Source organism: Urocampus carinirostris, chromosome 1, assembly GCF_059441175.1.
Source record: "Urocampus carinirostris isolate Australia breed hairy pipefish chromosome 1, RoL_Ucar_1.0, whole genome shotgun sequence".
Lineage (NCBI taxonomy): Eukaryota > Metazoa > Chordata > Actinopteri > Syngnathiformes > Syngnathidae > Urocampus > Urocampus carinirostris.
Genome location: NC_142349.1, coordinates 29,442,539 through 29,455,630, shown reverse-complemented (window position 1 = coordinate 29,455,630; position 13,092 = coordinate 29,442,539). Strand labels below are relative to the sequence as shown.

At 39.6% G+C, this 13,092-nt stretch overlaps 1 protein-coding gene across 3 annotated transcripts in view; it reads left to right on the top strand.

Moving 5' to 3' along the window:
- The window catches only part of prkcbb (protein kinase C, beta b), a 134,420-nt gene that overhangs the window by 67,794 nt on the left and 53,534 nt on the right, over window positions 1-13,092 (top strand). For all 3 annotated transcript variants that reach the window (XM_088333973.1, XM_088333965.1, XM_088333956.1), the window contains 2 exons: window positions 1,925-2,065; window positions 10,212-10,385. In XM_088333973.1, the coding sequence (XP_088190099.1) occupies window positions 1,925-2,065; window positions 10,212-10,385 (315 nt within the window). The remainder of the gene's footprint in view (window positions 1-1,924; window positions 2,066-10,211; window positions 10,386-13,092) is intronic.

Sequence of the window (13,092 nt, the reverse complement as noted above, 5' to 3'; positions counted from 1 at the left end):
TAATGGAGTCAAGGGAAATAACAAAAGGTGCTCTGCAGAGGAGGGAGAGAGAAGAGATAACAGGCAATCAAAACACACTCTAAAAAGGCTGGATGAATACAAAAGTATTTCTAGGCACAAAGCAGGCATTAAGGGTTCAGATAAGCTGCACAGAAGGGCAGAAACATCAAGGATCCGTTTCGTTCCTCAAATGTTCTCTGGTTGATAAATGGTCGTCAGCAAATACAGGGTGGTTTATTTTTTGAGGGACACTTAGCTTTGGGGGCATCATTGTCATTGTCTGATGTGATGCGGCTTATTTTTCTCTTGTACTTCTCGCAGCTTTGTTTCACCCCAGGTTTTTTTATTTACTGCTTCATTTAAATGGAGATCATCTTATTTTCTTCTCAGGAAACAACTTCTTATTTCCTTTTCCAGACCTCATGGCTAGGGTCACAACAGCATAACAGAGCAGGACCAGTTGCCTTATGACGCGAAACGCATGTGCTAACCAAGACAAACTGAATCTAGGAGTGAACAGTCTTTGGTGGCAGCGTTTCGGAAATTCTCGTAATTTGGCTTGCATAACCTCTAAAAAAATACTGTCTTCAACGCTTGAGCAATGCGGTGTGCCTAACGTCTCTGACAAAGACAATGTACATACAGAAAGGAAATATCTAGCTGGCAAATTTGGCACCTAAATTTATCTGACTGATTTGTCACTCAACCAGCCTATGTCCTGCTGCAAACTACGTTCATGGCACACTACCCAAGTCCAACCCATCCTGGCTGCACAGGGAAGCCCGGCGCCCGTCAATACGTTTCTGCTCTACTCTAATCACCCTGTTCAATTATAGATTATGCTTTTTCTTGCAGGCCTTGCACTTTGATTTATAGGGAGCGCATTCCCAGCCACACTAAATCCTCCTTTCAAGCGCAATATGTTTTACGCAGGCTTTATTTCATGACTTTGCGTTATGCTAGCTTTCCGCCCGCTCAACATGCGTTTTCTACATGTCCTGCTGCTCTCTCCCCTCATTATGTTGTCCCGCTTGCTTTTGTTGCTTATCACTTTTGTCCTCGTTGCTCTCTTGCCAGCTTCTGTGTCTTTATCTGTTTTTCTTTCACTCCGTCTCTTGAAGGTCACGGTCTTCGGACACACAGTGAGAAGCATAGCTATCACGCACATGCACGCACTCACATGCACACTCTCAGACTCAAGCCCAAGGGGGATGCAGAGACTGTTCGTTTTTTGCAGTTTAGTGGGATTCATTTTGGCTCACATCTACGAACGTGTTTTTGATAATAACAAGATCCGACAGAGCAGACACTCCTCATCTACATCTCGAATAACGTTGAAAAGCTATTGGACCACCCGAAAATGAAAACATTCATGAAATGATTTAGATGATAACCTTAAAAATGTCCCTAAATCACATCAATTAAAAATATATGACACATATTTTTGATAAACATGTAAAGAGGAATAATATCAAGAGTTTATTTGGGCATTATATGTTATATGTAGTTCCAATGATTCAGAGACAGGGACAAAAGAGATATGTTTTCAGAACATTTGGTTTCAGTTAGCTTTTGCAGAGTGTAATGAAATGGAAACAGGGTTTAAAATGGAAATAAAGTGAAACATTAGGTAGATGTTGTCCCATATATCTACCGTTAATTAACTTTAAAAAGTTGGTAAAACCGATGGTCAAACTAATTTATCTGCATGTCAAGTTAAAGGAAAGAGGAGAAAGTACGATAGCAAAAACACCCCAACTTTTTTTGTCCCTCAGCAAATATGATCAAAAAGCTGTGATTAGTGAATGCCCCATCCGAATAATCTTTTAATGACTTGTTTATCCTCTTAAAGAATGGACTGTTTTTAAATGCCGGCATGTTGTGCAAAATCTTGTTTTTAAGCTTTTCTCTTTTCCTTTTCCAGAGAGCTAAAATTGGTCCCAGCAAGAACACGGAAGGAAAATCTTCCAATGCAGCCCGCTACGACTCCAACGGCAACCAAGACCGCATGAAGCTATCGGACTTTGACTTCCTGATGGTGCTTGGAAAGGGCAGTTTTGGGAAGGTGAGGGATCATTGATTACAGGGCTTAAGGTAACGGCAAGGACCTGAAGAAAGTTTAACCCACGAGGGTATTTAAACCTCTCTAGGGTGTAAGAGCTTTGAGAAACAAATAACCAAACGACACTGTTGGAAAAATAGAACTTTAGCAATAACTTTCAACATTTACTACAACAGACAACATTTACAGAACAATGTTTAAAAATGAATGGTCACTTTGTTTTAATTTGTTTCAAGGAAAAAATACAGTTGGGGATTTAGTCGAAGTCAAGTCACTCAGGGGATCCGGAAAGAAAATACTACCACGAGATCGCTGGTGGTGAAAGGTTGTAGGGTTCAACCCTCAAAATCGGTGGCTTGCTATCAATCTTAAGTCATCAAGTCAAAAGATCTGGGGAAGATGACTGGAGCTCCCAAGACTACCTTGTAGACAACTAGGGCTGCTCGGTTTTCTTGGGAAGGGCTTATATGGGTGCTTGAAATCCTTGAAAATGCTTGAATTTTAATGTTGTGTTTTAATGGATTGAAAAAGGCTTGAATTTTGGGGGAAGTGCTTGTAAATCCTTGCAGTTATTTCCACATTTATTAAGAGGTCTGATGCTGGCACTGCTCTCTTGTGACTTTGCTCTGCATATTTTTCATCCCCCGTGAATAACGGCAGCTGCCATTAGGTTATATAGCAGTGTTGTCATGGTTGCAATGGTGCCCAATTGGCCGCGCCCATGTGAGTCACGGTTGCCTTGGTGCCCAATTGGCCCCGCCCATGTGTGTCACGGTTGCAATGGTGCCCAATTGGCCCCGTCCATGTGGGTCCAGCTGCGGCTTGTTGAGAGATTGCATTTGTCTTGATTTATACGAGATTAAAAATTGCATATGTAAATCACAGATATATTTGTGGCAGTGCAAAATACATGATTCAGGTGGTGAAAGTTGGCTTTGAAACTCCTTAAAAAGTGCTCCAATTTGGCGTTGAAAAAGGTGTACGAACCCTGTTGTAGTTTAAAAAAACCTGACCAATCTAGGGAGTCTTGCTTACTTGGAATATGCGACAACCCTGCTTTTACGTGGTTTAGTGTTATTCTTTTTACTTCTTTTCAATCCCCCACGGAGATCTTATACTTGCTATCTCTCCAGCGATGTTAAGGTCGCGTGAGTATCGCGAGCACGATTTTCCGATTTCCTCCAAAATTAAACTCCTGGTTTCTAAAAGAAAATTGTAAATCACTCAAAAGCAAAATACAGATAAATGATAATACAAAATACAGAAAAACTTTTTCAAGGTGGCTTACACAAGACATGTGAAGAATCAGCTCTTCCCAAATGCAGGTAGAGAAAGATTAACGAAGGCAAACAGACAAAGATGTGAAGAGTGATAAACGGTGTGGGACGCCTGTGGTTGACGTGAATGAATTCAAAGAGGGGAATGTATAAAAACAGATTGAATGGAGCGACGTGAGTGAGCAAGCAATGGGACACCTTGGCGAGGTGGCAGCCGACATGAATGAATGAGAATCGAGGCAAGAAAGCAAAACGGCCGTGGAGAGAGAGCAGAGTTGTGAGTGAGCGACCAAAGTGGTGGGGAGAAAGTGACAGATACGAAACAATAGAGGGACAATTGACTGTGTTTTAGACCTTGGATGCCTGTTTCCATGGCAACAGGCACCTCCGTGCCACATCGGCCTAGGCTCTGACAATGTTGGAATGCCAAACATGCATCAAGAACAAACACTTTCATGGATTTGTGGAAAGCGCAATATATGTGCAGCCTCGGATAGTGAACGCATACACACACACACACACACACACACACACAGACCATTTTATTTGTTAAACAGCTCCGTTGGTCCAATTCAAAAAAGTGCATATTAATGTGATATATTTTAATCAACATTACTGTCACTTCAATTGTAGCGTTAATATTGAATAATCTAGATTCAAATAATGTATCTGATAAAGGCTGTATATTTGAAATTATACTATTTAATAATATAAAAGTCAAGTCAAGTTAATTTGTACAGCCCTTAATCCCAGAGAGTCTAAAAGGGCTGCACAGTCTACCATAAAAAGTATTTTGTTTTCTTAAAGTGACACTGCATCATATTTGACCACTAGCTATCTCTGTATTGTGTAGTCCAACCAAAAACTGCTAAAATGCACAAGGAAGAATACAGAGACTCAAAGCACCATTTATTTTGTTTGTTTTTTGGCTTTTGGGGTACCCGTAGTATCAAGATGGCTTACTCGAGCTATCGAGTTCTGTATTTATTTGTGTACAGCACACACTCTTTTATAACGTGCACCTTTAATTTTTGAACAAAATTCAGTAAGTAAGATTTGGTTTCACTTTTTCTTAGTTCAAATTGAACATTGTAAGTGACAAACTTTGTTGAATACGTGCGGGCATGATCATTCACTAACACAGTAAAATTTGAACACAATAAGAACATAAAATTGACAAAATATTTATTTAATGTCCTTAAAAGTCCCATTCATTACCAGATACACAAAGGGTTATTTCCCTTGTCGTGCTTTTCTTTTCATTCATTTGTATCTTACAACTTCTGTTTTCTCCATTCTCCAACATTTGTCTCTGATACAAGAGTTTTACAACGAGATAAAATGTAATGCCTTTTCATATGTTATCTATATCACTTGTGGTCTAGTAGTAAGGTTTTGACACTTTCACTGCCATAATCTTGGTTTGAACCCTTTTGCATCCAAAGTTTTGCGATTATGGTCAGCGATATTTTCGACCGATCAATCATTGCACAAATACATATATGACAGTAAAACGGTATATTATATGCACCCCAACTTTGAGTAATTTTTTTAGGTAATATAATGTTGTAAAAACAATCACCAGTAGTAGTTTGCATGTGCAAACGGGACGAGCTGATGCTGGCGGTAAGCAGTAACAAGCGTTCTTAAGTATTCTCAAGCGGTGTCAAGCGGTCTCTAGTGGTAGCCTCTGGGACTGCTTTGAACATGTTTTTCTTTGATATGGGGACCAAGATTTTGTTTCGCCCCCAAAAATTAAATACCGAAATTCTCGTGTAAAGAGGTGCTTGTACCACTGCACTGGAATTACTGTGCATCCATTTCGTTTGGAAGTGATGATTCGTTCGGATCGATTAAAAAACAGCCATTTATTCACTACATAATTTAAGTACCAAATTGTTTTTGTTTTGTGATTAACGATGATGAGACTAATGAACGAATGGCACAAAGTACTGTAATACTAAAAAGGATGTCGTTTACACAAGCACACAGCCATTACGTCCCGTTTCTGCCCAAGACCGCCAAAGTGGATATTATCAGATCTGACAGCTCATATGAACACAACGCGCCGCCGCGTGTGCTAACATATTGCGCCGTGATGCAGTGCAGCGCCGAGCGCAGTAGATTGCGGTTTTGTCCGGCTTTGGCTGGGCGCACCCACCGTGCAAGGTCAGCAGACGGAACACCGACTTTGGCATCATTTACGACAGGCGACAGTTCGTGTCGCCGGGACTGCCTTTCTGTCAAATGACCCTGATCCACTTTATTGGATAACACAGCGTTGACGCCGTGTAGTCACACGCCTTCATTCAGTATTGTGATTGATACCGCAACCGAGTGACCTTGATTGAAGATGCTGCAGAGGCAAGATGAAATAAGCCCCTTGGCACAATTCACGGCGTTAAATGAAGCGTGCGAGTCAATAAGACCAGCTCTGTTCTATTTAAAAAAACTCGTGGTGAGATTTTGCGGCGTTTTTCTCATCCTTGTGGCCACACAAAATCAGCTTCAGGCCAGATGATGTCAATCTGGCTCTTATTTTGTTAATCTGCTGATGTGAACACACTCTTGTTCAAGGATTTCACCTGCAAATATCCAAAGTTAAAGTGCTTGCTAAACTTTTATGCTAAAGATCGTCGTATAGTGCATATTCTTGAACTCCGGCCGCCCTTTACACTCAAACGCACACACACCTCCAGTGTGTCCATCTGTGCAGCACTCCCCGTAGGATCCAAAGTCTAATAAACCTTCTATATTATCATACCTGAATATGTATTAGGTATAAGTACAAAATATGCATACTCTCCGTTCTCATAGGTACTGTGAGGTTAAGAGAAGTTATTATTTTCACCTTTGCTTTACTAATGTTTTTACTTTTCAATAAAAATACATGCTCTTATTAAAGGGACAGTGTGTATAAGTTGGCCGTTTGATGTCATTGTATTGTGCAGTGGCCGGCCAAGCATTGCACACCTAAGACTTCTGTAGGCTGAATCAATCCAACCCTCAATAACTATTTAACCTATAAAACATTTACTGCAACTACAGCTGCAACACGTACAAAAATAATCAATAATAAACCTCATAAGACTGCAACATTATTTAAGAATATGGCCAAATTTTACTCACCCCAAATAATTTTACTTTGTGTACAAAATCCATCTTCATGTCTTCACTCTAGAAGATTTCAATTACTCTGTCTTAAAGATTGTACGTGTTTCAGTTCCGCCGTCATTGAAGAAAATGTTGAAAGTCGAGCCTGTCCTGTCTTATTTCTGACATACGTTTTTATTTAATTTACAGCTGAAAATGTCAATTTGACAGAAGCCGTGGATACAAGAATACGATAATTTTTTCACATTTTCGTGGTGATCATTCCGTCACCACCGCCTCGCCAATCAGAGTATGTGATCTTCGTCACGCCTTCTAGAAGGCACTCTCTTGCCAACTCTGAATCTTATTGGCTAAATCGACAAGCTTTTTTAATACTTGTTTAAGATCTCACAGCCTGCAAAACGGATTATTAAGGCCTGGCAACAAGTAATAGCTGAATTGTGATTGGTTAAGTGCTTCAATATAAAACCAAACATCTTGAAGCAGAGAACCAAGGAGAAAGCAATGAAAGGAAGCTGACATAAAATTTGGAATTATTCAATAATTACTAATGTCAAGCCGAATCAAGTCATGTTTATTTGTATAGCCCTTAATCACAATTAGCATCACATAATTTAGATATCTTTAGGCCAGCAGAGAAGGTTTTGTAGGCCCTTATGGCCCACAACTGGTTTTGTGCCGTGCAACCAAAACCAAATGCTAAAAAGCACAAGGAAGAGACACAAAGTGACCAAATCGTACCAGTTTTCTTCTCATTTTTTCAACCAAGTGTTTTGCAAGATTTTCTTTGGGGGGTGTACTGGTAGCAGCAAGATGGAGGTCAAATATGTCAGCTCACCAATATGTAAGGTTATGGTATGTCAAATAAATGCAAATTTCTCAACCTTTGAGTATTTTAAGTAATCTATGTTCGCATGGTAATTTATATATTTTTGCTCATTATTTAAATAAAATGTTTTTGTTTACACTAGGTGGCGCTGTACAATGCAGGCAATCCCTGTAAAGTAAAAACATAATCATGTAATAAGAGCCTCTATTGAGGTTCTAAAACTTATTGAGTTTTTTAGGGAACAAACACTCTTTTGGCCACATGAATGCAAACTGTGCGTTGGCTTTAGTATTCCTTCTCTTCATGTCTATTTTTTTGTCTATTTTTTTTCCGATGGGATAAAACACGTTCATGCTTATATGGGTTTTAGACTGATAAGACCACGAATTTAAATGAATGGTTTCACGCTAAATGCTGCTAAAGCATTTTAAACAGTCCTCTTACAGAACCTTCCACTAACCATTTAGAGTAGATTACTGTTTTTTTTTTGCTCCTGGTTCACGTTCATATTTGGAGTGACCACATTTGCGGCTATGAGGACAAAGGTAATGAAAGGGAGAAATATCGTTGGATGAAACTATACTATCATAAGTACAAAAATTACTATGAAATGCTTAATTGTAATTGTTAATCTATGATAAACTGTCACGGTTGCCATGACGCCCAATTGGCCCCGCCCGTGTGGCGCCAGCTGCAGCTTGTTGACAGATTGGCTCCCTGTCAGTATTTAAACTCTGTCCTGTCAGTCCCCATTTGTCGGTCCGTCTGCGAATCTCCGTTTTTACACAGCAAGCCATTTTTTTAGCCTGTCCCGTTTTTTGCTCATGTTTGTCTCCCGCTACGATCTGTTTTGATCTCGACCACGTCTGCTTTCCCGTCCCGAATTACGTCCTATTTTGATTTCGACCACGTCGGTTCTCCCGTCCCGAATAACGATCCGTTTTTTATCTCGACCACATCTACTCTCCTCTCCTGGCTTTTCGACTTGTTTCCAAGTTTTTGCTCGTCTATCCCAGCTACTGACCCGTTTTTTTTTTCTGTTCCCCACACCGCCATCGCTCGTCATAGAATCCCACTTCCGCGTTCAGAGCGACCTGCTTCCCGCGTCCAGCAATCCCCGGATCGTGGGCGCAACCCTTTCCCTTTCTTCTAATAAAACTTGTGAGAAACGTTACGCGAGTGGGTCCTGTTTCCATTCTGGTCCTGACATAAACTGTACAAGTGTGTGCCACTTTTAGTTTTAGTTTGGGAAATTTGCTTCAAAGAGAAAACAATTACTTTAACTTTAAACTTGAAGAGCTTGTGTTGAATTTTACAGATATTTAATTATCTTTGCTCGTTTCTGGATTGGTTCAGAAAATCTAGACCTAATATCATAAAATTAGTGTTAAAATTATTTTTTTTAATAATCGTAGGTTGAGAAATTTGTATTTACTGACTTAACATCAGGCTCACCTGTAGGGAACTGAGATGATTGTCTGCCATCTTGATGCTACCCAAAAATTTTGTAACAAAACATTTATGACAACCGATGCGTTTTGGTCACTTTGGGTTCCCATAGTTTGTATCCTCCCTGTGCTTTGTAGCACTCATTTTTGTTTATAATACACAATACAGCAGCATCTAGTGGTTAAATAGTACACAGAGCTTTTAGAGCAGCTTAAATTAAAGCTGATACGATTCAAAACAACTATGAAGAATTGAATTGGAATGAAAGTAAAACAGAAATACATTACATTAAGAGAGCAATTGAAAAACAATTACAGGCTGTTTTTGAATGTTTTCGACTCTTGATAATGATGCTGATTATTGTTGCTTTACCTGTGAGTATGTCTTTCCACAGTAGGATATTCCTTATCTTACTATGTAAGTGCTAAATTTTTGTTAGCATTCAGATGGGATCCCAATTTACCTTTTTTCACATTAGCACCAAGCATGCTGTTTTAAAAACAGTCATGATTCACATTTAGGTATACTGTGTATTTTATTTTTGGGCGGCAAAGCTCCACGGTACTAAGGTCCAGGGCTCCATTCCAGCTAATGCAGCTTCTCCGTGTGGAGTTTCCATGTTCTCCCCGTGTTTGCGCAGTTTCCCTACGGCCTCTCTGGTTTCCTTCCCCATTCCTTAAAACATGCATGTCAGGTAAATTGACCGGTCCAAATTGTCCCAGGTGTGAATGAGCGTATGCATGGTTGTCTGTCTCTGTCTCTTATTCATTCAGGTCGGCAAATTGTTATGGGTGTCCCCTGTCCATTGCCCGAAGATAGCTGGGAAGGGCTCCAGCATCCCCGCGACTTTGACTATATTTATGTTAAATTTTGTCTATTGCTTGTCCATTGTTCATTAAATTCCCGGCCTATGACTCAGGTTTCTCAAACTTTATGAGTCCACAGTCTATTCCAATTCCCAACGGGACCTGGATGCAGACTTCTGTGATGAATGTTTTCCTGGCCAAAACTCGTCTTGAATGGATTTTTCATCTTTTGTGAATCATGCATTCACCGGTGAAGTCGACCAATAAAAAGAGATATTCGGTTTTCCAGTTCCAAGCAATGTCTTGCTAACGATTGCTATCGATAATCGCAGGTCCTGTCTGTCGTCCATGCTGGCGTGCAAGTTCTGCCTGAAGCAAGCAACCACGAAAGACGTGCAATAGGCACTCGCTATGATGTCTACAATGTCTTTTATTTCTAACTCGCTTTTGAAAGAGCGTTACAGTTAGCATATTTCGCTAATTCGCTCTTGTTTTTGTTCCATGTCAAACTCTGGTGAGGAAGTGAAGGGATTCTGTATGTGGTTCTTTTTTCTTTTTCTTAAGGGAGCACCCTGCATGCAAAGCTTATATGGCGCGTGTCGGACATCAAATGTTCTGAACTTTGGAATGCAATAACTGCCGCATTTTCCATCTCGTCGGTCTATTAACTTTAGGTGATGCTCGCTGAGCATAAAGGAACAGAGAATCTGTACGCCATCAAGATCCTGAAGAAGGACGTGGTGATCCAGGACGATGACGTTGAATGCACCATGGTGGAGAAGAGAGTGTTGGCGCTATCAGGAAAGCCTCCCTTCCTAACACAGCTGCACTCCACATTCCAAACCATGGTGGGTGGGCACATCCTTTCTGTTTTGTTAAATGTTAGCTATTTTGGAGAATTGGGAGAATTTGTGCGAATGAGAATGTATTCTGGAGTGACTAAAGAAGGTGCACTCGATTTTTTTGTGTTGGGGGCACAAATTAATTCAATCATAACACATCATTATCTGTCATTGTGCAGAATGACGTTTTTTTTTCATATTCACCTGTAGACTATCTACCCATTTTCCCAACCCCTGATAATTGTAGTTCACCTGACACCTTTACGTGGCCACCTGACAGCTCCGGATGTAAGTATTCTGAACGTAAAACAATAATTTAAATTTAGCGTTGTACTGTATATTACATCTATATGAGGGATAACATCCAGACCCACTCACCATAACAGAGCATCTAGGTGAATGCAAGAAAGCCTATATAACAAGGGTCTCAAAATCAATTTACTCGGGCGCCGCTAGGGTCTGTGTGAAGATAGGCCAAATTGGCTTTTCCACAAGAAAAGCACCGATAGAAACATTCCACTGTTCTCATATATATACCGTATATATACCGTATATATACCGTATATATATATATATATATATATATATAAATTTACACAATACACAAAATAAGATCTTAAAGTACAAAACATTAGAAAAAGAATATGAAAAACAAAGAATTAATATTAAATGAATCCAAACTTTGCTTGGGCTGGACTTACAATAAAGAGACAGCGTATTACTATGTATTACTCCAGTACAGTGGTACCTTTTTATATACTGCATTACTATGTCGCTGCATTGTGTAGTGCAACTGAAAAGCACAATGAAGGAAACAAACTCTTTTTGGTACCCGTAGAAGCATGAATGCGGACAAAAAATTAGAAAACATGTTTGTTGTTTTTGTTTTCACAAAAATAGGAAATAAATCTCTAACAACTGCCATACCTAAAAAAATGTAATGTAATTAGTATTTCCATTACTATTTACAAAAAACGTGAAAAATAGTATCTTAAAAATGTCATGAAACTGAACGGGACTGTCTTGAAACAAGTGGGGAAGCAGGAGCTCATTTGCGTAACAATTTGTCATTTTAACTGAGAAAGAAAAGTTGTGCAACACACAAGCGGACCAAAAACAAAACAAAGCAGGCTCAAATGCAGGCAAAACTACAGACTAGGCATTTACGGGATTAAACAGAACTTGCAGGAATCTCTCAGAATGTTACACCGAAGTGCAACAAAGTCCAACAAGTACAAAAAGAATAAACAGGTATCAAACAGGCATGAACAGGTTTTCAACAAGTGTAAACAACAATCTGCCAAAGGGCAGTTCCAAAAAGCACATTTAAGTACCTATAGGAGTAATCAAGAAATGCAGGTCAGCCGGTGTCAAGGTGCGGGGCCAGCTGGACGCTATGACAACACAGGACACGACAAAAAAGTGCTAGAAAAACAGGTTAAATTACAGTAGATTTAAAAAAATAAATACCTAAAACTGGCAATAATAACCTATTTGAAGCAGCAGATTATACAAAGCCTATAGCATGATTCACTCTATGTAGTCAAGTCTAGTTTAGTGTAGTGTAGTGTAGTGTAGTGTATGAAATGAAATAAGGAGGGAACTGCATTAATATTTCAGTCATATACTTATTAATATTCTTATTCTCTGGGATTTTCTCAAAGAAATCACTTTCTATAACTAGGTTTGCACAGTCGATTCTGCCTCATCGCAGTGCATTCTTTCACACAGAACCCAAAACTTTCAAATGTGACTTGGATTTGAAAAATGAAAAGACATAGCTGTCCCAAAAGGTTAATGGAAATTTCTTTGGATTTGTGAGTCGGTGTGAGGCATCCGATGACGTATTTAACTGCGTTGCAACACGCAAACCAGTTCCACGGTAGAGTCGTGCTCGTCTTGTGACGTCTAATCCATAATATTGCACAAAATATGAGTCAACGGGAGAGTAAATATAGCTTGGCAATGATGCGCTTGTGTCATTTATGTCTGTGTGCTTAATATACGTGTGCAGCCTTTCATATGTGTATCGATTAATGAGAATAATGTGCTTGCCAGTGCACCCGCAGTTGTTGTTCAAGGCAAATCTTAACATACCCACGCATAAGCACAAATATACACACACACACACACAGCAAAGTGGAGTGTGTTAATCCTCTGCAGCGCTAATTCTCCACCCAGCAGACTGCATCCATATAGGATTTCTGCACTTCTGACACACTCATAATATTTATTACTATCTGTTAGACATAATTGCACAGTTATCCCTTGCAATATCGCGGTATACTTTTTGCGGTTTTCTATCTCGTGTATTTTCAACATGCTTTTTGTTCTGTTAGTGATTAACTAAATAGTCACTCCGCCTCTTGTCTACCTGTGCATCAATAACGTAGCTGTTTAATTTTCATTAAATAAAAAAAAAAACGTAACTTGTTGCAGTAACATTTATCATACCAACTTCCCTGTACTGTATTTCGTACAGTTTTTGATCTTTTCAAAATGTGTACGCCGATAACAAGTTTAGTGTGTACGTATGTATACATCGCTAGAGCAGAGAACACACTCACATTCATGCATTCTCGCCTCTTTCTGGGAGATTGATACAGAGGAGGGGATTCCTCGTCCACTCGCTCAGACCAACCGATGTGTGTCACCTGTCGTTGGGAGTCTTAAGGTGTTGATTTTTGTAAGAAAAAAACAGACCTCGTTTTTC